This window comes from Sceloporus occidentalis, unplaced genomic scaffold, assembly GCF_023333645.1.
Source record: "Sceloporus occidentalis isolate IW3139 unplaced genomic scaffold, rSceOcc1.0.p SCAF_2, whole genome shotgun sequence".
Taxonomy (NCBI): Eukaryota; Metazoa; Chordata; class Lepidosauria; order Squamata; family Phrynosomatidae; genus Sceloporus; species Sceloporus occidentalis.
In genome coordinates this window covers 91,255,043-91,280,955 of record NW_028316982.1, presented here as the reverse complement: position 1 = coordinate 91,280,955, position 25,913 = coordinate 91,255,043, and the positions used below count along the sequence as shown (strand labels likewise).

At 39.5% G+C, this 25,913-nt stretch overlaps 1 protein-coding gene across 2 annotated transcripts in view; it reads right to left on the bottom strand.

The window, feature by feature from the left end:
- LOC149318681 (cone cGMP-specific 3',5'-cyclic phosphodiesterase subunit alpha') overlaps positions 1-25,913 on the bottom strand; it is a 75,982-nt gene that overhangs the window by 16,552 nt on the left and 33,517 nt on the right. For both annotated transcript variants that reach the window (XM_089510262.1, XM_089510263.1), the window contains exons 2-12: positions 12,317-12,469; positions 11,428-11,517; positions 9,598-9,738; positions 8,019-8,093; positions 7,857-7,921; positions 7,705-7,771; positions 5,305-5,352; positions 5,015-5,164; positions 4,701-4,844; positions 4,507-4,575; positions 112-258 (exon numbers count right to left, since the gene is read on the bottom strand). In XM_089510262.1, the coding sequence (XP_089366388.1) occupies positions 112-258; positions 4,507-4,575; positions 4,701-4,844; positions 5,015-5,164; positions 5,305-5,352; positions 7,705-7,771; positions 7,857-7,921; positions 8,019-8,093; positions 9,598-9,738; positions 11,428-11,517; positions 12,317-12,469 (1,149 nt within the window). The remainder of the gene's footprint in view (positions 1-111; positions 259-4,506; positions 4,576-4,700; positions 4,845-5,014; positions 5,165-5,304; positions 5,353-7,704; positions 7,772-7,856; positions 7,922-8,018; positions 8,094-9,597; positions 9,739-11,427; positions 11,518-12,316; positions 12,470-25,913) is intronic.

The window sequence follows — 25,913 nt, the reverse complement described above, 5'->3', positions numbered from 1 at the left end:
AGTCTGTCATTGCTGTTGTGGACTAAGTATAGGTATGTGATGGTAATGATATGCCATTACCTGAGATGGAACTAATCTTATTAAAAGAAGGGGGGGGGGAATCAATCTGACCTCTGCTGGTACTTTAAACTTTTCCACGACATTTATCTCAAAGAAGAGTCTTATTCCACACTTGATCAATTCATGCTCTGTCACGGGGAAGTCACTGAAGCGAAATTCATAAAGTTCTACTTCCTTTGGTTCAGGCAGCTCCTCCTTCTGTTGTATGACAGGGTCGAAAGGAGAACATAAGAATATTTCAGTATGATATGTAACAGAGATTAAGCAGGTATCATTTCCCAGCTTTTAACTTCAGCATGGGGGTTTTGCCTTGCTGACAGGTTGGAATCAATACTTTGTGTATGGTTCTCAAGTTTCAAACAGCATTAATGCTGCATGCTAAGCTACTCAGAACTTTCAAATTTATTTGTAAAGAATGACAAAGTAGATTTGTGTATCTGTGAGATGATGCTTGCTTGTGTGTTTGCCTGGGTTTGTGTTGTCTGACTTAGACTCTAGTGTTTGCATGGGTTTGCCTTGCCTGACTTTAGACTCTGACTCTAGATTATTCTTCATAACTGTGGGGGATCCGGGAATGAATTTGCTGCCTTTGGGGGTGCATAGGCTGCCAGAAATGTGGGAAAATGGTGGGGTGGGGGAATGAAGTAGCTGGAAGTCTACTTCTGCTTTTGAGACATGGGCATTTTTAAATGTTAAACAATGCAGGGAAGCATTCTGTCATATTTAAAAGATGAATCATTGCTCTCAGAAGCTTCAGAGAGAAAAAGAGGCATTTGGGAAGTATGGAAGATGTCAGGGCCACATAACTAGCCCCAGGGAACTCTTTGCATTATAGATTAAAGGTATAAATTAGATTAGATCATTGCAATCTGTGAATGTAGGTTGCCAAACACACACTGTGGTTGTCAGATGCCTGAACTTATTCTCTACCCCTTTTTAATTTTTAAAATCTCTGTGTGTGAGTGTACATGTAAGCTACCTTGATGATATATTTTAAAAGTAAAATGTATATTTGATTCATAAAATATTCTGTGTTTGCTCTGGTATATTGTTGTAAATTCTGTGATGGAGCACAATAGGCAAACGGGGGAACAAAAGTTAGGAGATTGTTTTTCATTAGTTCAAGATAGTGGCCTAAATCCAATCATTAATCCTAACTCTGGAATGTCAGTCTCAAAGCAGCAAAAACAGAAGGTCTGCTGAGTGGCTGGTTTGACAAGTTATATTCAGCTTGATGGATCACAAATTGCCTTTGTCAGAAGACACACACACACCCAGTTAAAAATCAATTGAGATGGATCACTTCTCCGTTGTGGGGTGTGTGTGTGTGTGTGTATTCATCCCACTTCCACTTCAAATGAAACAATTTTGTAGATAAAAAAAATTATTTGCTTCAGAAGCCTACAAAAGCTGTTTGACTAGAGGCAACAGCAGGACAAACTCTGGAGTTTATTAGACGAGGGAAATTGGAAATATAATCCAATGGCAATCCAAGCACAATCATGGGGTTTAATGTTATTGAGTGATAGACTACCACACGCAAATTCGGGCAATGGCATGCTATTTTCAGGCAATGGGAAGCCAGTTCGAATGCAATTTGCGTTCATGTAAATTTGCTGAACTAGTGAATTCACGTAAATGCATTCTGGCCCCACTTTCTTTTCATTTGAAATTAAGAGAAATTCCTCCCGTGTGATAAACTTCTCTGTATCTGGGTGGTGGTGGGTGGTAAAGATAAACATCCGTCACACCACCTTTAATCCCCTTGAAAACTAATTAATATCTGTGTAGGTAGACTGGAAGAGGCGCATAACACTGTTGTTTGTTTCTGGCAGCAGAATGTTTCAGGCTGGTTCTTTGTCACAATATCATAGTAACATTTAAAAAGCTTATCCCCACCTATGTTCAATCTGAGAGGATCTTACCATCCACAAATCAGCCATGAAATCAGACAGGTGACAATTGTTGTAATGGACTACTGTATCCCTGCCCATGCAGTGACATGATAGTAGTCCTGCAGGATAAATAAATGGAAAGCAGTAGCATCCATTATTAGTTACATAATGCACATAAATTTCCACAATCAGTAGAAAACAATAATGCTACTAATAATAGCAGAATTGTTGGGAAGCAGCTTTGGAACATTTTCAGGCTTCCAGAAACATTTGAACTGGTCTATGATTGTATTTGCTTTCATGGACTGAATCCAGTAGTTTACCCCCAACTTGAATAGCTCCAGTGAATCAACAGAACTTAAACAAATGTTAACTTGCCAGGTTCCCACTGATTCAAGGGGTCACCTCTAGTTGGGAGTAATGATTGGAATTAGGACACTATCTTGAACCAATGAAAAACAATCCCCTAGGTTTTGATCTCCTGTTTGCCTATTGTGCTCCATTGTAGAATTTACAACAATATACCATAGCAAATACTGAATATTTTATGCATCAAACATACATTTTACTTTTAAAATATATTATCAAGGTAGCTTACAACAACACAGAAACAACTCCATAAAAAGTGAACATGTTGAAATTAGCTAAAAACAGCAACCCTATAAAAGCAAATAAGAACAGATTAACAGAAACATTTTAGGGGTGAAAATTGAAAGTACAGGAAATTTAAAAGATCTTTGTCTTCCAAAAAGATGTCAAGACAGGTGTGAGATGAGCATCTCTGAGGGTAGCTCAGGACCTCATCACAGAACAGGCCCTTTCTTCAGTGGTTATCTGGCACAGCTTAGAAAGTGGCAAAACCCTGAGAAGTACCTCTGACAAGGACCACCTCACATAATGAGCAGACACATGTGGAGACAGGTGAATGCTCAGGTAGTATGGCCTCATGCTCTGGTGGGTTTTAAGGCCACCACCTTAAAGTGGTCCTGGAAACAGAGCACAACCAGGACAGTTGCAGAAGAGCCACTATAATATTATCTTAATGCCTGGTGCCCCAATTAATAATCTAGCAACCAAGTTCAGAACTACTTGCAGTTTCTGTAACATTTGGATGACTAAATTGTGGTAGTCCAGCCTAACAGTTACTAGAGTGTAGATCACTGAGGCAGTGCTATCTCTGTTCAGGTAGCGTCACAGTTGTCAGACCAGCCTAAGCTGGTGAAAAGTGTTCTCTACTCCCTTGATTCAAAGACTCCCCACAAACTATGAAGATTTTATTTGAGAGGAAGTGTAACCATATGCCAGACAGGAAAACAAACAGCATCTCCATCTTATCTATACTGACCCTCAGTTTGTTGGCCCTCAGCCAGTCCTGAACTATGTTGGAGTCTTAGCATGGCAGGTTGACTTCCTCGCTTGAATTAAGTGGAGAAGATATATAGAGCTGACTGTCATCCACCCATGTTTATGAGTGATCTCATATACCTATATTCAATAATTTCATTTTCATGCTAACAGCATATGGGAACAGATTAAACCCTAGAGTCCATAAATACTGAGATGTCAAGCAGTGGGTACCCCAGTACCAATTCACTCTTCTGGTATCAACCATAAAATGATGTCTCCAATGCCTAGTCCATAGACATAGTATCAAAAGCTGCTTAGAGCTTCAGAAGAATCAACAGAGTCACACTTCTTCTATCTCTCTGTTCGCATGAGTCATTCAGTAGGAGTGACCAAAGTATTTTGTGTGCCAAAACAAAATCTGGAATTGACCTATATTTTATAGCTGCTGGTTCTGCATCAATTGCTATTGTTTGGCTATGGCTATGTTGTGCACAAAGCCAGTTACAGATTTCAAAACTATGTTTAAATGCCACCTATATTATCTTTCAAATACTGATGTTCCCTCTCATATTTATTCTAGTCCCTGGGTCAAGGGCAAAAGTCAGTCGCTGCTGGAGCAATAACAGTTTTAAGACACAACACCTGCCTTATCCCATTAGCAAGCTGGGATTCCAAGCTTTCTAATAGGATAAAGTTGTTGAATGAGGCTGTGCATGACAGATCACACTGTGAATTTATCTGCTCTCCTGTACAGAGAATTTATTTGCATGTATTTTTCATTGACATTAAAAAAAAATGGTGGAGGAAAAAAAAGCCAGCCTGCTATTTAGAAGGAAGAAAGAAGTGATCTAAAAATAACCCAGTGGATTTGAACTCAGTGGATAGAACTGTAAAGTTTAAAATTTGGGGGATGGGGGAGAGGGAGAGAGAGAAAGAAAAAAAGAAAACTATATCAGATAGGTTTGTTGATACAAACATGGTGCTAGAGATGCTACTGCTGCAACTTTACTCTCTCCCCCTTCTCTGTTTAATGCATCTAAGCAAAAGGGTAGGAGTAGGACAAAAGTTAATTTCAGGGATTGCCTTTAGCTCCATGCATATGTAATTTCCCTTAGGTTAATAGGAATATTCTCTGGATTACTGCTGTAAAATCGCATGTCCTGACCTGTGAATTCTTTCATGTGAAATGTTAGTGGCTACTTACCAAAATTTTGACAAGTTGTTTTTCATCACAGTCTTCAATATTGTCTACTTTCAATTTTTCCTTCCATTTCTATACAAACAAAAGGAAGGAAGGAAGGAAGGAAGGAAGGAAGGAAGGAAGGAAGAAACAGTGAGCTTGTCTGATTGTGCAATAAGATTCAAAATTCCCTTCAGTGAAACTGGACTGGCACTTACCAATATGCTCTGAATTTCAACAGGGGTTGCCTTGGTTTGGTACATGAGCATTTCCTGAGCAATGTCTTTCCTATTTTCAAGCTTATTCATTCTGTCATAGGTGTCAGTATTTAAAACAGACCATCCAAGGAACTGTGTAAGCATCTGAAACAGTACAAAGAAATAAAACTGTTTAGGTACTTTGGTTGGATTTAACTGACTACATCTACTGACTGAACCAGTCCAAGTTTGTAAGCCTAACCAATATACATATGTAATTTCTCCTTCCAGTACATAAATATAACTTGACAATGTCAATAAATTTTTGAGCTTACTTCAGTAATCTGTTCATCATATTCATCAAAGGGTCTGCCATCTTTTCTGTTATAAAATGTTGCTACACCCACAATTTCTTCTTTTTTGTTGACGATTGGTAAAGACAAGACATTTTTAATTACCCAGCCTGTTTCATCAAAAGCTTCTTTCTGAAAAAAGGCAAAAGAAAAGGCAGTGCAGCAAAGCTCAGAGTTGATGACCACACCATAAGATGTGAAGTACTGTAACGTTAGTATTATTTGGATGGTGGATTGGATGGTGTGTATAACAAAATAAAATAAAAGATTACCTGAAAATTGAAGTATTCATCTGCTGGTGCATTCATCATATTGCAGATCTACAGAGAGGAAGACACAACATGAACAGATGCTCTTACACTTAAATTCTGCTCTTTATAGTAGTTCGCCCATAAGGGTTCTTCTGTCTCATGGTGCTTATACTTTGAAGGAAGATCCCTGAAGCAACTTCAGAATTTTCTTCTCAAAGGAAAAAACTAGTAATTTTAGCAATGGGAGAAAGACTTTGAAAACCACACTGTTTTCAAAGGCTATTTTGCAATTCAGAATTTAGTTTATGCAAAAATTCACACATGATTGTTTTGCACACAAAACAGCACATTCTGTGCAGGAAACAGCTTTTTCTGCACATAAAATAGTATTTCTGTATGGAAATATATTTTCTGCACTACAAAACATGTCTCTATGTGCAAATTTTGTATGGAATGTCACCAACTGCATCATTTTCTGTGTAGGAAATAGATTTTCTGCACAGAAAATACTGTTTCCATGCAGAAAAGAGGCTGTTTTCTTTGCAAAACAAACATGAGCAAAATTTGAGAAGACTAAGTCCTGAACTATTTGGATTCTCATCAGTCTGAGATTGTTCTCATCAGGGTTTTTCAACACTCAAAAAACATGTTTGTCTTTCATTTAATTCCCCCCCCCCCCCCGAATATTCTTCAGCAATAGAAATAGCAAGTACATTTCTATACTACTCATCATTGGACTTAAGTACTCCCTAAGCAGTTTACAATATGTAAGCTAATTGCCCCCAACAAGCTGGGTACTCATTTTAGCAACCTTGAAAGTATGCAAGACTGAGTCAACCCTGAGCCCCTGGCTGGTATTGAACTCATAACCTTGTGTTTTGTGAGTGAGTGGCTGCATTGCAGGCATTTAACCACTGCACCAACAGGGCTCTTAGAAGTTCTTTCCATCACTAAAAACCAGCTGGCAACCAAAAGACATTTTAAAGCTATTCTGTTTCCAGTATCTTAACCAATGTAATAAAGTATGATAAAATTCTATTAGTGTGAAACAGTGTAATTTGACAAGAAAAGGTTTCAGTCTCATGTCATGTACAAGAGAACTGAATAATGAGAATTATTATCTATACTGTAAATAAAATATAAGGAGCTATAAATAGTATTAAGTTTTCATTCTATGTATAATTTAATTGTATTTTTAACAATAATTTTTAAAAGTTTTACTTATTGTTATGTGCCTTCAAGTTTACTCCAGTTTTTCGTGACCTTATCATGGGTTTTTCTTGGCAAGATTTGTTCAGAAGGGGTTTGCCTTTGCCTTCATCTGAGGTTAAGAGAGTGTGACTTGCCCAAGGTTACGTGGTGGGTTTCCATGGCTGAATGGGGATTTGAAGCCTGGTCTCCTGAGAGTTCTAGTCCAACACTCACATAACAATATATCACTGGCTCTCAAGTTTTACTTAAGTATTTGTGAATGCTTCTAACTGTATTTGTTTTGGGGGTTTTGTAAGCTACTTTGAGTCTCATTATTGGTGGAGAGGTAGTATAGCCAAAATGATAATTGAAAGGCAGGCAGATGATGATGATGATGATGATGATCATCATCATCATCATCATCATCATCCAATTTTAGTTCCAATTAAAGAAGACCTACTGAATCAATGGCACTTAAATAAGTAATGATTTAACAATTTATATTAATTTCAGTGGATTTACTTTGGTCCAATTTAGGCAAACAATTTGATTCAGCCCAATAGTGCCCCATATTCAGCTGATAACCCAGCTAATATGGGACACTATTTTGGGTCTTGTACTGGGAGAAAGGCAGTATATAAATTAATTAAATATAATAGGTAAAAGTCCTGTTCATGAGTTACTTCCCTGATTTTAAACAACTTAAGAGGTAGGCACCTAGCCTTGTCCTTTCACTCACTCTTTTCATTACATGGAAAACAACATATCTGATAAGGAGGAGAAGTTATTTGCACAGAGTCTCTACATTATCTAGAATGATTTTCCAGCATCCTTTAATTCACCACATAAACAGGAACTTTGTCACTACAGATTTGTCACTTGTTAGATAACAAAAGTGACACAGACAGGGAGAAGGTTAGGAGCAGTTCCCTTCATCCTGTATTGAATAAAACCAAAGGCCCATTCACATCACACAATTATAGTGCTATTATTCCATTTTTTTTTTTAACTGTCATGGTTCCATCCCATGGAAACCTCTAAGTAGTATGAATGGATCTCAGGTAAGCAATGCCTGATCAGGGGTATACTTAAATTGTTGTTAGGTTGTGATTTGTTTGTATAACAATCCTTTTAAGAAATGGGTTTAAGCAGAAAACCCACACAAATGCATACTCCACCATGCACATGTACTGAGCTGCAAAAAAGAAAGAGAGAAAACTTGAAACTTACAAAGCCATTTTCAGCAACATATGTTGGCAACCCACTGGAAAGACACCAGTGGTCTGCGGGAGGGGACCTTGAAAAAGAAAATGAGATAAAATGAGCCCCTTTTGCCTAAATATGCACAGCTAGCTACTAATAGACTACTTATAATCACTCACGGAATGACTTTGATTTCTTCTTTTCCATGTAAAATGTAATCAATAATCTTATAAAAGATGACTTCCTAAATGCAAGGGGAGAAAGCATTGCAATAATCTGAAAACAAAATTATATTCCAAAACTTTGATTTGGACTGATAAAGAAAAAAGAACTCTACTCACTCTGCCATCTGGGGTTTTGGGTCCTTTGTAAGGTTCTGCTTCTCCCAACTTAATTGGCCACTCATCATAGAATTCCTGAAAATCATCACATATGAGTTAGCAAGGAGTTCCACATGGAAGTGGCTAGTTACAAAGAAGTAGTTGCTTGAAAATAGTGTTTTCCCCTAATAATGGTAGTATAACTACATTACATTATGAAAGTAAATGAATAAGGAATGACCTCACAGCTTTTGTAGTGGGATTGCAATGTTGTTGCTTTAATAGTTGTAGGGATGTGGGCTACACTAAATGTAAGGAAGGAATATTACATGTTTATGATAGCAGCTCATGCTTCTGCTTTACTTTCTATTATTCTTTTCAGATGACAATAAGGTAAACCTTATTTTATACTGCATGTCAGCATTTAATTTTAGAATTCAATTTAAATTAACATAACTAAAAAGGTATCAACTCGCATTACCTTTGAGAAGCAATAAAAAGTTAATTTTTAAATTGTGACTATGGCTGCATGCACACTGCAGAAATAATCCAGTTTGACACTACTTTAACTGTCATGGCTCAATGCTATGGAATTCTGGGAACTGTATTTTGTTGTGGCTCCAGAGCTCTCTGACAGAGAAGGCTGAATGTCTCTCAAAACAACATTTTCCAGAATTCCATAGCATTGAGCCATGGTAGTTAAAGCAGTATTAAACTGGATTATTTCTGCAGTGTGGATGCAGCCTATAACAGCAACTAACAGTTATGTACTGCAACAAATGTCTTTAAAATGTAACTTTTCAAGTGCTGAAGGTGACTCCTGGAAAATAATTTCATAATTCACTTGGTTGTTATATGCTTATTGTTTAACAATATATAAAAAAACTGGTTGCTATGTGCCCACTCTGACTTATGGTGGCCCTACATAGGGTTTTCATGGCAAGATTTATTCAGAATACATTTGCCATTACCTTTCGCTATGGCTGAGAAAGATTTTGACTTGCCCAAGGTGATCCTATTGGTTTTCATAATTAAGCAAGGATTTGAACCCTACTCTCCTTGAGTCCTAGGTTAATACTCAAGCCACTACATACACTGATTCTTTCAAAAATCACCGAGACACTAGAAAACAGAGGTTTGGCTTTTGATCAGCGAGGCTGCTTCTGTTCTACAAGTGTAAGTAGCATAACAGTATGCAAGATTATATATCCAGAGCCCACAGTGGCATGGAAGTGCCAGAAATATTTGAGAAGGGAACAAAAGGAAAGGGAAGTTTTGGATGGGCATGCTTTATTCCATATGTTAGATTTTTGAAACAGAATTTGAGTGCAAATTTAATTTTATTCAAGCAACATACCATATTTACATTTGATGCAAGATATCTTATCTGAAGAAATCAGTCTTATTGACTTTAATGGCGTGAATGTCCATGTAAGCTTATTTTATATTGTAGTTATACTTTGATTTCCCTTTTAGGATTCAATTACAATTTGCATGTGAAAAGTTCCTTCCCTTCAAGTAAGGACAGGAGTCTAGCAGTGGACATTGGAGGCAAAGTTATGTCTCCCCCCCCCCCCATAGTAAATAACCTTTTAATGACCTTTTCTTTGGTCATGTCCAGCAGGCCAACGGAATATCTTTCACAGTTTAAGTAGATTCGGATTGTGTACAGTGCTTTGTGAAACTGTCGTTCAATATCTGTAAGTTCTTCAAACACTTTGTTGCCACACCACAAAAGCATCTGTTTAAGAAAAGGGGGAGGGATATAGAGACCATATCAAACATTTGGCTGATAGATGTCGCAATCTGACAGAAAACAAGAACTGCACATAGCAGAATATGTCATAATGAAGATATTTACCACAATAGCTAACATCCAGTTGTTCAACTAAAATAGACCCCATTGAGTCTATGGAAAGTTAAGTGAACAAGTTCTATTGATTTCTAATGGGTCTATTCTAGGTGGATTAACAATTGATTTTAGGAAAATGTTTTCACATTTGTAGAGACCCCATGAATCATTACTATTAATTATACAGGATGCCAAATACCAATACTTCCATGGCATCTCACAATATGTCAAGGCCAGAATCCTCTTGGTGACATTTGCTGATGTAATCTCCTGTTATCCCAGCATACGTAGTTCTAAGGTTATTGCTGAAGGATCTATCCATTACTACCTTTCAAAATGACTCTCCCCAGTTCAACCTCAGTTTATGGTACTGCGGCATATGGCAAATCAGTGTGCAGTCAAAGTGGGGGGATCTCAGGCATCATCTCCCTGCAGTTTTGCAGCCAGGAGGAAGGAAATCTTGTCACTTTCCCTGACTTCCAGTACATATCTTACAGGTTCCCCCAGTGCTGTAAGGTTAGATTGTATGGAAGGCAAAGAGGAAACTCAGTGGGAGACAACCAGCAGAGATTTAGACTCCATCACCACCAGCAATCATAGAAGATGCTTACTTAATCTGAAGCAGCCAATTGCAGCCTAAATGTTCATACTTCTAACACAGAAGATAAAACGCCAATGATCAGAGAAATCCCTCCCCAGAAGCATTATGATTGGAGAGTGCTGTTGAGATTCTGACTCCAGATTGCATATTAAAACCGTCAATGAACAAAGACCAATGCCATTTCTCCTCTTCATATTACATCACTTGGCATTTCTTTATATGGCCATGTTAAAGGGACACTGTCAGACATTTCCCAAGAATCTCTGGATTGTTGAACTGGGTTATTCCACTACAGAACTGAATCAGGCCACTCTGTTGTTTGTGTATGCTTTCAAATAATTTTCATCTTATGGAGACCTGAAGGTAAACATATCACACGGTTTTCTTGACAAGATATGTTCAGAGGAGGTTTACCTTTGCCTTCATCTGAGGATGAGAGAGTGTGACCTGCCTAAAGTCACCCAGTGGGTTTCCATGGCTGAGTGGGAATTACGACCCTGGTTTCCAGACTTGTGGCTCAGGGCTGAAACCACACCACCACACTGGCTCTCAGTCATGACCTGACTACAAATTCATCTGCATAAGCCCAATTTGGTTTAGGATTTGGCCAGTCCATTTCACAGGAACAAAGGTACTATAAAGAAAATTTCAAGCAAGGTTCTTTGTGCAGAGCTCCAGTGCAGAGCTCCAGAATTGGACCTGTTGTTTTTGTTTTGTTTCTGACTTATGGTGACTTTAAGGTGAACCTATCATGGGGTTTTCCTGGCAAGATTTCTTCAGAGGAGGTCTGCCATTGCCTTTCCCTCAGGCTGAGAGAGTGTCACTTGCCCAAGGTCACCCACTGGGTTGCCTTGGGCAAGTTAAGAAGATCTGTAGGTTCACACAGGTATGTGGAAGCATGAAAAAGTAGTAATACAAATAAATAATAGTGTTTTCACTGATTTCTCATCTAGATAAGTTCATAAAGAAGACCGTACCTGACTTTTTCTCAATTCAACATTGTACAGGTACGTAGTGTGGTACTGTTTTATAGCAAGCGAAATTAAATTAACGTATTTCTTAAAGACCTGCAATGAAAAAGATACATAAAACAAGTGATAAAATCAAATGATTATGGATGTGAAGGTTAAGCATTTCAAGTTTATCTGATTTAATTGGTATAATTAAGGGCATGGATATCTTGTTACTAGAAAGGGTAGCTTTTTAAGTTTCACATTGTACTCTTTCATGGAAAGGCCAACGAAGCTTATATAAAAGCTTGTAATAGTCTCCTGTCCCGTACACACTAATCCAATATCCATTTACTGGAAAGAAAGTCCCCTTGAATTCAGTGGGTCTTACTTCTGAGTAACTAAGTAGAGACGCTGGAATTTATTTATTTTTTTGTAGTTGCATACTAGGCATGAAACAATAGTTTTATAATGGAGTATTTGGGGCATTACTTGTTACTCATTTCTTGATATGTAATATCACATAGTAGTAACACATAAGCTTTTAGTTAATTTTATTTTTAAAAAAACATATAAATTTTAAAAAAGAATGGACCCAAATGGATCAAAATCTTCCCAAATGCCCTACATTTTTAGAAGTAACATGTAAATAGTACTTATTTCTCTAAAAAAAAAAAAGTAATGCTGTTACCAGCTGTCATGCTGCCTTTAAAAAGTAATGGTCCTGGTATTATCCAAAACACATTCGACTGTAAAATGATGTTTCCAGACACTAGGCAAGTACATGATTTGCACTGTCAATCTGGACAAAACTACAGTAACAGATGATATGGGGGCATTTTCTTAACTCTGTGTCTTATTACTTATTGTTAAGAGGAACACTGGATTCCTTTTTTAAAAGTACAATAATACTTACATCTTCATCCTCTTTAGAGAATTCAGGCTCGTTTTTCTTGTTAAGAACCATTAACACAGCAAGAACTTCTTTGCCTTGCATGACTGGAGTTGCCATCATATTGATAGTTGTATAGCCAGTTTGTTTATCCACAAAGTCAGAAAAATGATTGTTCTGAAACAAATGAGAATATAATAATAATAATAATAAATGTTTTATTTGTATACCGCCCTTCCATAAGATCAGGGCGGTTTACAGCATTAAAATACATACAAATTCCAGTAAAACCACATTAAAAACCACAAAGCAAACAAATAAAAAACAACAACAAATGCCCCCGGGTTAGCCAACCATTGCCTGTGCGGCCTTTATGGCGGGGGGGCCTATGAGGACTAATCGGGGAATGCGATGTTAAACAGGTGAGTCTTCAACTCCCGTTTGAATTGGGCCAGGGAGGTGACTGAGCGGAGCTCTATGGGCAGCGTGTTCCAAAGGGCCGGGGCGGCGATGGAGAAAGACCTCCTGGAAGTGGAGGATAACCTCGCCCCGGGAACCCTAAGGAGTTGCTGCCCAGATGTTCTGAGGGTGCGAGGCGGAATGTATGGGGAGAGGCGGTCCTTCAGGTATTCTGGGCCCGAGCCATTTAGGACTTTATAGGTCATTACCAGCACCTTGTATTGCGCCCGGAAGCGAATGGGCAGCCAATGGAGGTTTTTTAAAACCGGTGTTATATGGCTGGCCCTGGACGTGCCAGTGACCAGCCTAGCAGCCATGTTCTGCACCATTTGAAGCTTCCGGGTTTGGTACAAGGGCTGTCCCATGTAGAGTCCATTGCAGAAATCCAATCTCGAGGTTACCAGGGCATGTACCACAGTTTCAAGGTCCCTCTGGGCCAGGTATGGGCGCAGCTGGCGAATAAGCCGAAGCTGATAGCAGGTGCTCTTGACCGTCGCATTCACCTGAGCAGTCAGGTGAAGGGACGAGTCAAGAAGCACCCCCAGACTGCGCACGGAGTCCTTCACAGGGAGCGTGACCCCGTTCAGGACAGGTGGAACCACCGCCATTCCTGGACCAGGGGAACCTATCACGAGTACCTCCGTTTTCTCTGGATTCAGCTTGAGTCGGTTTTCCCCCATCCAGCCCATTTGTTAGCTTTTCAAATATTGCTTCTAGTCATTTGTTTTTATTTTCAAAGGGCTATACAACTTTGGTTATTCATGAACCCATAAAAGTTCCATTATTCCCTCGAAATGGGTAACAGAGGTCAAACTAAAATAAACATGTGGTACCACTGCTACCAGAAAAATATCAAATGTAAATCTGACATATGCCCTTCCCTTGATCATAGAATCATAGAACCTTATAGGTGGAAGAGATCATAAGAGCAATCTAATCTAACTCATTGTCATGAAGGAATCTACAGCTAATGCACCCTTGGAAGATGCCCATGCAACTGCTGTTTAAAGACCTCCAAAGATGAAAAGGCCACCACCCTCTGAAGCATTTTATTCCACTGTTGAACCACTCTTACTGTAAAAAACATCCTTTCTAATCTTTATGTGGAATCTCTTTCCTTTTTAAATTTTAATCTATTGGTTCATGTTCTAATCTCTGGAGCAATAAAAAACAAGCTATCTCCATCTTCTGCATGACATATCTTTAGATATCTTTTCTTCTCCAAGCTAAACATACCCAGCTCCATAAAATGTTCCTTATAAGGTTTCATTTTCAAACCCTTGATCTTCTTGGTCTGGACATGTTCCAGCTTGTTGATATCCATCTTGAACTGTGGTACCCAGAACCAGAAACGCATTTCAAGTGAGGGCCCATGTACAACATGGGAGAGGACTTTCTCAATCATTGCTCCCAGGCTCTGGAATACCCATTCTAGAGAGGCTAGATTGGCTCACCTCATGGTGCCAGACTCAGTTCAATGGGCCTTTGGGGGACTGCTTGTGGGGAAAGGACTTTTAATAATTTCTGGATTGTCTGTATCGGTAGCTTTTAGGTGGGTATGCTTTCCAACTGATACAGTTTTATTTACAGTTGAATTACTATATATTCTCATGTATAAGCCTAAAAATTTTAGTCGAAAAACTGACCCCAAAATCCTGAGTCAGCTTATTCACAGGTCAATGTAAATACTGTACTTTAACCCTTATTAAAAAAAGAGCCATCCCCTAGTGAAAGGCAAGTGTGTAATCTGTCCTGGAAGCACTGACCCACCTCTATTCTCTCATCCATCCAGACTTTAGTATGAGCACTGTTATGTCTGCTGGAATTTTGGCATTGTTTTCCTTTGCTTCATCCTGTAGATTCTTTGTTACGTGCCCCTAAGTTTTACTCATGTCTTATCCATAGGTTATATCAAAATCCATACTTTTGGCCCCAAAACCTGCAGTCGATGTATACATGAGGTCGACTTATAGTTGAGTATACAGTGGTCTCTCCACGTTTACTGGGGTTAGGGATGATGGACCCCCATGAATGTGGAAAACCCACAAATAAAAAACACTATTCTTTTTACCTAAGAGAACACCTCTCTAGGAATCTCCAGGTCCTCCAGTGCAACTCTCTACAGATGCCTAGAGAAGTTTTTTTCTTTAGGAACTTCTAGGTTCTCCAGCACAACTCAGTCATGTTTGTTTCCTGTTATTAAATCACAATAGAGGCATCTCACTCCTCTCCCGTCATCAAAGTGTTTGTGATGCAGCCATTTCTTCAATTACAGGAACTTCTGCGAATGCTTTGACGATGGAGGAGGAGTGGGATGCCTCCATTACAGTTTAATAACAGGAAACAAGCTCGACTGGTGATCACACTGTTGTGCTTTATGAATGATTTAGCCATGTTTTAGCCACAGTAAGCCTCCATGTGATAATCTCCTATGAATATAGTGGGATTAAGAGAAGGGCCTTCCTTAGATCTTAGTGCTCAGGCACTTAGTGCTGAGGAAGCATATTTTCATATAGGGAAAATATGGTCCTTCAGATCCTTTCTTTCCTGTTTTATACAAATAGAATATGAAACATAAATCCCTTGAATTTATTATTATGTGTATATTATATTTACATTTATATCCCATATTCAGCAGAAATGGAGGAAATGAATCGTGTGTATGCATTGGGTTGATCCAAGCCATTTTGCTTCCTGAGGTAAACCAACAAATTGTGTCCCACGTTAACCTACCCAAGTTATAGTGCATAGTACCAAAACACAGTCAGCTTCCCCCCTCACCTTTTCTTTTGCATAGGTACAAAAGCTCCCACAAGTCTTTCCTCTCCCTACCTGGCAATAAAGATGGAACCAATGAAATAATTTAAAATGTGCTGTCTTTTTATGACTCTCAAAATCTGCTGCCTGAGATGCCTTCCTTACTCTACTTACTGCACTATTTTTGTGGGTTAAAATTGGCCACAACTTTAATACGTATACAAGGGTGATAACATTCAATATGTCATTATGATACAAGGCAAGCAATAGGACATTGTAGCATAGGTCATAAACCCCAAAATCATTAACCAACAATGATAAATCATCCATGAATGATAATCCATCTGTCAATCAATGGTAATGAAGGTCATAAATCAATCATAAAATTATCATAAATCATTCATGTGTACTCACATAAATCACTCACTGTCAAAATATTTTGCTAATGTCCTGTGCTGTCCTAGATGTCACAGAGCCTCTGAAGCAATTACTCTTTAAAAGTCTGCTTCGACAAAAATGATATTTTCCTGCTGGTGAAGGAGAACTGGGAGAGAGGCCAGCATGGCCACCCAAGAAAGCTATGTCCATAACCTGGGAGCAACCACTGAGAAGGCTATCTCCCATGTCATACCAAACAAGTCTGTGAGGGTCTAAAATTCTGGCAGGGTTGTATATGGAGATACAGTCTTTCAGATAATTTGGACCTAAGCCTTATGACAAGGCGGCATGATCCTGATCCACTCTGTCTCTGGTTTATTGGTACCTGCACTGAACATTTATACCACTGAACATCTGAATCTTCCTAAAGGAATGGATGTGACACCAAACCACAGTATGCTAGTATATACCCAGTTTGCCCACTTCAAAATAAGGCACACTTCTATAACATTTCAATCTATACTTGACCTAAGTACATTGACATGCTGAGAGGAAGAACACAAAGAGGAACCCTTGGCTGATGTAAGAATTACTTCTCTTGCAAAGGCTGAAGGACAGAAATACACATCATCAGCCATCTGAACTCAAGGGGCTCTTTTGCAAGTAAATTGAATTATAATATTTTACACTGCTCATGAAAAATACTGAAATAAATGTAATGAGTCTGTGGTTTCTCAATAAATGAACTGACTTAACTACTTAAACATACTCCAGCTGAAACAACTTCCTATCTACCCTGCAAGCTTCCTGTCTCTTAGCTTTGTCTTAAATGCTTTTTCCTCAATGCAATCAACTGTGTTTACCTCTCTCTAATGGATTTAGGATTGTTGTACAAAGTCCACTCCCTTCAGTGGGACTAATTAAGCTCAAGTATTTCCACACATCAGGGGCTGGTGAATCGGGCTTTAGCCACAATGGCATCAAGGATTCTACCTGCAAAATTGTTCACAGCCCAGGTCCTAAATTGGCCTGCTTTTTACTGCAAACTGTATGCACCAAATATGCCCACTGCACCTTGTAGAAGAAATGCCTAAACTCACACGAACAGCCTGTACAACCTCTACAACCACTTGGTCAGTGTACATCCCCAGGAAACCCTGCCTGTCACTCCTTCCCCTTCCTCCCTGCCTTGTTCCACTGTGGTCTTGGGTGTCTCTCATCCATGTCTGATCTGCACTGCAGACATAATGCAGTTCAACATCACTTTAACTGCCATGGCTTTTACAAAGCCTGGATCACCTTCTGAACTTCTTAAAAGAGAAAAACCTCAACCACAATTCAATAGGACAGAACTGGACAAATTTGGGAGGTCTAGGGGCTAAAGCTTTGGCCCCAGCGGACTTGCAACAGGTCTCACAAACGTCTTTAACATGCTTTTTTAAAGAGAAAAAAAGTAATCAAAACCAGACATGAGCAGAGTATCACTTGCCCATTTTTGCCTCAGAGAAAACACCATGGAAATTTGAGGGAGGGGAACCTAACTTGGGGCCACAAGTCAACCACAGGCCACATTGAGGTCACCTTTGCACTAGGATGTGTTCCTCCACAAGCCTGGATGAAAGGGACTTCTACAAGTGAATTTTCCATGGTTTGTGGCCCTTGCCTTTGATCAATGTGTAACTTGATCCCCCTTCTTCAAACACTCAACTAGTCTACACATCAAAAATTTATTCCCTCCCGGACATTTCTCTATATCCATGGTGACCAGATGTCATAACCACAAAGGGGGACAAGGCTCTGCAAAATGTAAGACATTCAAGACAAATGTCGGACATGACCAAATAAAAGCTAAAAACACCAATACAAATTCATTTTATTGTTTATTTACAGCTATATTACTTATGCTGTAATTTATTATGTACTCTACCAATTTTTTCTGATGAAATTATCTTTGTTAAAATGCCTTGTTGGTTTGTAATATAATTAAAAAACTCTTGAGTGAGACAAATGCTTAAAATTGTACTTTAATAACAACAACCCCTTGACTGAATCTACATTTAAATTATTACTTTCATTTGTCCAGTGTGCTGAAATTAATGCAAAAACCCTTTCAGCATTTGCATTGTGTCCTCAAGCAGCCCACAGCTACACAAGTTTGCTGTCCTTTTCGTCTCCAAGAAACAAAGTGCCCTGAGCTCCGGGGGCAAGTCTTGACTGCTGCTGCTGCAAGGACAAAAGAACTTTAGATGGATCCAGCCTGGCTCTCTATTTGCTGTGAGCACAGGTTGTCTAGTAGACAAGCTTCTCAAAGGGGAACAGTAAATGTGGTGTTACCCAATAGACTTAGCTATGCTCAAAATGGAGTACATTTTGGAAATCCTCCTGGATAGAAAGCTGAACTGAAGAACACGTCCAGGAAATACCAGCCTTCAGCAACCCAGCATCCTTGTAATCATTTGGGCATTACTCTGCTGTAAGAGACAAATGCAGCTACCCTTTTGGAAATTACTCATATTAATTTCTTTTCTTGGTTGAAAGTTTAGAAGCTAATCACTTATTACTGCTCCCCCCCCCCCCCATAAATTTAGAAAATTCTTCCCTTAACTTGATGCCTGAGTGAAGATTTGGATCACAACTTACAAAAAATGACCAGCAAAAGCAAATTGTAGGCATGACTAGCAGAGTCTTTATGGTACTTTTATTATAGTGTAAGCTTTCATTGGCTATAGCACACTCGGCCACACACACGGAGCATAATCTGAGTATGGAAAATAATCCAACCTTTCAAATGCTTTGGGGCTGGACTTTCTAGGATTCCTCAGCATGGGCTATGCTGGTTAAGGTTGCTGGGAGTTGTAGTCCAACAACATTTGGAAACTTGCATGATTCTCACATAGGTTGCTGGGAGTTGTAGTCCAGCAACATTTGGAAACTTGCATGATTCTCACATCTAGCTAGCTAGCTATCAAGTGAACATGACTGGTGGTAGGATGCTAATGGTGAGGCCAGAATGAATTTAGATGCAGACAGTACTAACAATGACAATGGCATTGTATTAACACTAACCATTCCCAAAATGGCTGATGATACCCTAGACATTCTTGCAATAACATATGTAGGGTGATAAGCTTCTGTCACTGTTATGGCTTCTTCCTGTTAGTGTTGCCAGCTAAATATATCACACCAGAAACCACCAAGCAAGATATTGTACCATGAACACTCATCTAGAAGTAAATTTATTCCCTTGCTGTTTAAGAGAGGCTTGAATGGGCTTTCTAACGGATTAATTTCATTATAAGAATTCATATTCCAGATAAAGCCAAGGCAGGGAGACCTGGCATTCTCCACGTGTTGCTGCACTGCAGCCACCATCAGGATTAGATAGCGTAGAGAATGGGGAACATCAGTGTTATCACTAGGGTTGGTGTCACTCAGTACAGTAACTCTTGGTGTCACTCCCCACCTCTCATTGACCTCCCCCCAGTCCACACCATACACCATAATATTTTTTGTACTAATGTTACCCATAAATCATAATTCCCATATATCGCCAAATGTAATGGTAACAGCTGTGAGATAAATGAGCACAATTAAAATGAGACATTTAAGTTACGATATCATATGTATAAATGTATTTACATATACATAAAGGTATTTACATATACATAGTCTCATGTGGTTAAAGTGAAAATTTGATAAAAGGTCATGTTTTTTAAAAAATAAAAATAATTTCTAATTTTTTAAAAAATTAAGAATTTTGAAATTTGAAATCTGTTTTTTTTAAAAGAACTCAGGTCTCTCCTTTCTCCTCCCACTGACCTTCACTCCACTCACACAATATTTTCAACACTTTTAAAGAGACACAAGTAATTGCTACAGCCTATTTCCTCCAAAATGCAGATGTTTTTGGAACAGTGGTGTCACCTAGTGTGGTCTGCACCCCTCACACACCCCTGGTCTGACTCCACTGGTGAACAGTGATAGTTGGTGTATTTCAATAACACCTGGAGGTCCACAGGTTCCCCATCTTTGAATAAATTCATCCCAGGACTGATTGTAAACAGTCAGGGAATGAAGGCTTTGTAAAGAAAAGTGATGTTAGGGGCTTTACTTAGAGCCCCTAAGGGACGGCAGGACGCCACCCCTTTCCTAGCCAGCTCAAGGCCATGGCAACCTCATGCCACAGCCCCAATCCATCCTTTCAAGGGCTCAAAAAGAAGCCATATGGACCAGCACCAGAGGAGTACCATGATGCTGCACACCGTGTGGAGCATTGTGCGTTGTCAGGATGCCCTGGAGGGGGGGGGAGTCAGGTGTGTGTCCCGAGGACACTATGCCCAGACTTGGCCTTAATGGCCGGCGTGTACGGAGCCTCAGTCTGTTTATGGTTGTGTGCAATGAAAGATATATAAATTATAATTGTATGTCTACTAAACTTTGTTTCAATTTAAATGTTCATGTCTAACAATTCTTGGGCTCTGGACAGGAAGACACCCAAAGCAGCTAATATCCACCTTTAAGAGAGATCAGCGGAGCCTGAGGCAATATTCACTACTAATGTAGATCTTCTTTAAGTTGACATAGGTGCTGGCTGCACTGACCAGACTACTCTGGGGGCAGCCCAAAGTAGTCTGGCCCTGGAGATGCCCTGTCTTCCCGCAGTTACCTTGGCCCTCTATTCCAATGCCAGGTGGCTGTTTGCATATGCAGCCATGGTAAGACACTAGCTTTTGAGGTCAGAACAAGGCACCCAGCCTCGATCATAAAGCTGGGCACCTTGTTCTGACCTCAGAGCGAAACAACCTGTGGCAACATTAGCCATACCATACCATACAGTAGGACACACATGCAAACAGCCATCTAGTGTTGAAACAGAGGGCTCTGGATCATCCAGGAAGATCTGGAGCAACTGATTAGTTATTTAAATCCATGTTAGAGGTGTTATAGCCTGGTTTTAGTGCTGAACAGGCTGGACAGCATCCACATTGTTTGCATCAGATTTGGGGATTGGGCCCTGCATCATCTGGATTCATCACCAAAAGGACAGGAGGAGGCTACTTTATTTGGCCTGTGCAGGCAAGGCCTAAAATATGACTGGCAGTTGTGGGAATTTTTTGGCATCTCTTGTTCTCAGAAAAGGAAAGGGCACAGCCAGTGTTTTAGATATAGCTAATTGAAAGCACTGTTGGCTACCACTGTCAGAGATTAGAAAAGTTTCTCTTTTGGACTGCAGTTCCCAGAATCCTTCAATCAGCCTACTCACTTGTGGCCATATGAAAAAATAAAATTATAAAACATAACTTGATGGCCTAAATCATATGATTAGTTCCAATCAGAATAAACCCATTGAAAGAATGAGATTTACTTATGTGTTGACTCACCAGTCAACAAGTTACTTGGCACATCTATTATAGTTGGCAATAACTAATAGAACTCAGGCCTACATTTCACAAGTTTGGTGTGAATCAAATTCTTCAGATTTTAAGAGTTCAAAGGTTTGACTTTTCCAGACTCAATTGCCACCTGTGCAGGGCTGGATCCAGAAGAATTCCCCTCGCTACAGATCTACCCTATCCATGAGAACATATCAGACAAAGTCACGTGTGCTAAATCTCATCATGCTAAACCATCATCACCTCTATCTCGCCTGGATTTAATTTCAGTATATTTATCTGCATGTAATCCATCACAAGCCCCAAGCATTTAATCCATCTCAATCTTCCCAGTGTTGATTCAGAATCTAGACTGCTGCACTTGGCCAGTGATGGCAGTCTTCATTCTTGGATATTCCTGGTACAGTAGCTCACTATCATCTGCCTTGCTCTTTTGACCTTTCATTTACCCTATCCCTCAGCCAAAATCTGTCTGATGGGTTCGCCTTAAAATTGCCATGTCAGAAATAACTTGAAGGAACACCACCGCCACCACCACGACCAATGGGAAGCCACCCACCATTTTAATTTTCCCATAGTTCCTTGAGGGAACACTAGAGTGAGGCATGGTGGGAAATTTAAAATGGAGTCAGGAGACTTGCAGATGTCTTCCACAGAGTCCACCTGCTCCGAGAGTGAAAGAGAGGGAAGACAGTGAGGACAAGGGCTGGTGGCAAAATTGGATATGGTGCTGGTAATGACATGGGTGGAAGTGAAGTGACAGGATGGCAATGAGGTGGTGTCAAGAGAATTCCAGTTGGCTGTGCTGTGGGCATAGCTTGAACAACTGGGGCACATCAAGGTTTATTATTAAGTACAGCATGGCTTGAGGCCCTACTACAGTAGACTACTTACTTGCAGTGTAGACTTGTTCTAGCCATTACTCTGCTGCCTTAACTTCTGCACCTCCAAATAGGGTGATCACTTATACATCATCCCCCGCTACATACACACACACGAAGACACCAATTTGCATAAAACTGAACATGCTCATCTTACAAATGGACTACTTTACAGCTCACAAAATCTCCTGGCCAGGATGTGCCAGTACAGATGCAACATCTGGGAAAAACTGGAGGCTCCCTTGATTGACCAGCGTCTACTATACCTAATTCATATGCTGAATGAATAATAAATAATAAAATTTATTTATATCCCGCCCCTCTATGAAATGCAGTCAGGGCAGCTTACAACATTAAAATATACATACCCAAACCATCATTCCCACCACCCCCTTAAAACATAATTAAACAGATTAAAATTAAAACATAGTTAAAATTCACAAATTCACAAAAATTTACAGATAAACAGTGGCTATAGCGAGGTCAGGTCAGAAGCTGGATTTCCTTTCCTTTTGGTTACTGGGAATTTATTCAGGAAAGGCCTGCCGGAAAAGATCTGTCTTAATGGCTTTCTTACAGCTGTTTAGGGTGGTAATATGACAGATCTCATCCGGCAGGCCATTCCATAATCTGGGAGCGATAGCCAAACAGGTCCTCTGGGCGGTCGTAGACCATCTCGTTTTTAGAGGCTGTAACAGATTCCTCCCAGAGAACCTGAGTACACTGGGAGGATTATATGGAAGGAGGCAGTCCCGAAGATAGGTTGGACCCAAGCCATTTAGGGCTTTATAGATAATAACCAACATCTTGTACTGGGCCCATAAACTAATCGGCAGCCAGTGAAGTGATCTTAAGACTGATGTTATATCATCTCTTCTGGATGTGCCTGAAACCAGTCTGGCTGCCATATTCCGTACTAGTTGAAGTTTCTGGGACAAGCACAAGGGTAATCCCATGTAGAGTGCATTACAGAAATCCAGACGGGAGGTTACCAGAGCATGTATCATGGTCTCAATGTCCCTGACTTCCAGTAAGGGCGCAGGTGGCATATCAGCCGGAGCTGATAACAGGCACTCCTGACCGTGAAGGGAGCTCACTCAAAGTAAGATGCAATCCACAGGGTCATCTTATCAACGCCATTACCACCAAAAAGGGCATCAAGCAAGGTTGCATTCTAGCTCCACTCTTGTCCAACATTTACATAAATAACATGGTGGGACATCTCAACAACACAAATTTCCATCCTCTGAAATGAGAGGGAAGGTATATCTCTGCTCTGCTTTATGCAGATGATGCAGCAGTAATTTCAAGAACACCCATTGGCCCTAAAAAAAGTACTAAGAGCACTAATGCAGTAATACAAAAAAAGATCAGTAGAACACAAAAAACCCTAAAATCGTGGCACTCGCTAAAAGGCCCAAGAACTGAAACTGGATTATAGATGGTCACAAGACTGAACAGATCTCCTGCTTCAAATATCTGAAGGTAATCCTTCATGCTACTGATAGCAGGAAAGCACATGGGGACTATGCTGCCAGTAACGTGCAGAGAAGTTCAGCAGCCATCCTCAAAATTTTTATGACAAGACATTATATTATATTTATATTATATTATATTATTAATTATATTATATTATATTTATGACATTATATTCCAGTAGCACTCAAACTCTTCGAAGCCAAATTGGATGCACAACTGTTCAATGGATCCCAGCTGGGACTCTGCCCCAACTGCACCAACAGAACTTGTACAGTCCAACTTTCTAAGATCAGCATTGCAAGCTCCAAAGTATGTATCTAATGCAATACAGAAACCAGAGTCAGATTTTATGAAAATGGAAGACAGAGTGTGGGAGACTAGCTACTGGATCAGACTATCCTTCTTTCCCACCAACCTTGCTCTGCTTACCCTGATTGATGAATGGAAACAGATGGTGATAACTAAAATTTATTCACTGGGTTTCTCTCTAGATCTTCTGCTTAGCATGGGATATGAAAAGGCTAAAGCAACCATCAAAGAGCAGGCGATAGATATAGAGTGACAGCTAGACCTAGCTAGTGCCCCAACTTTCATTATTAGTGACTTCAACAGATACTTGACATCACCTATGGCATATTTAGCAAAACTTGAAGTGCCTAAACAACAGAGAACCTTTACTTTAGCATGATGCCATACCCTCTCTTCCCCTGTTCTTGAAGGTCAATATAAGAAAATCACCCTTTCAGACAAACTATTTTCCTGTGAGTCTGGCCAATTAGAGACAACAGAGCACATACTACTCCAGTACTCATACTATAGGGACATCCACCTCAGCCTTATCTCACCTCTATTTTATAAACATCAAGGACACACCAGTCAATTTTACACCTCTTTGCTTCTTTCAGACACCAGTCTGGTTATAACACATAATGTTGCCAGATTCTATGCAGCTGCGGTTAAAATCCAACAGGCAATGACCTTCACAGTAGGCTAGTATTAATCTTGCCCTGTCACACTGAACTTTAAAAGGACATTTTAAATACTGTTTTTAACCTGTGTTTTTGCCTTGTTTTTACCTTTAACTTCTTTTTTCTGTCTATGACTGCAATAACTGTAATGACTAAAGATGAACTGAACACAAGAAATTATTCGTATACTTTTAGCAGTTACATAGCAATCTAATACAGAATTACTATACAGGATGCCTATATTTCTGTTGAGTCTGCTATCCAGCAATTGATGGGCAACCTCACATTCTCTCAAGCTCCTTCTTATTGTTCGTCTTTATGTCTGACTTCAACTAGACAGTTTTTAAGAAAGAATAATTTTTCAAAATTTCTAACAGTTCTTCAAATAGACAATTGTTCTCTATAATAAGGGACAGATGGTCCCTTTGCAGCCATATGTTAAATAGACAGCTTCATTTTGTCAGCATAGTACAGGAGGGAACCTAGGTAACATCTTATCAAGGACGTAAATCTTTTCCTCATTCCAGAGGTCACATTAAACAGTGATATGCTTGAGAAAGTTTTGGAAATCATGTGGCTCTATAAAACTTTACAGGCTGATCATTTGAATAGGCCAACTATCTCTGGCATATGACTGGCACAACAGTAGTATTTGACTGAACTATATCATGAGCCTTTTATTTAAATATGTTATGTCAATTATATAGAAGACTCCATTAATATTCTCACCTGTTCCTAGGCCATTGCAAACTCATAGGTCCAACATGCAATATGCTGTGTAAATTCAACCAAAACATAGTGAAATGGCTCTGGTGACAGAGGTCATGAAATGTGGGTCCAAAACACACTGCAAAAAAATAATCTAATTTGAGACCACTTTAATGGCCCTGGCTCAGTGCTAGGGAATCCTGGGAGTTGTACTTTATTGTGGAAGCAGAACTCTCTGACAGAGAAGGCTCAATGTCTAATAAAACTACAGTTCCCAGAATTCCATAGTATTGAGTCAGGGCAGTTAAAGAAATCTCAAACTGGATTATGTGTTTCCTCCATATGCTGTTTGTCTGCAACTTCCATCTGCCCGACCAGCATAGTCAATGGTGAGGGAACAGGCACTCCAACAATATTTTCAGGGACACACATTTGCTATCCTTGCCATATAATCAAAAGTAGGGATGTAATTCTTGATCAATTTCATTCTTGAAGGAAACAAGAACTAATTTTAGCTATTTTCTTTTTACGGTGAGAGAACCTTTAAAACTGCACAGTTTTTAAAAGTTATTTGCAGTTCAGAATTTATTTTGTGTAA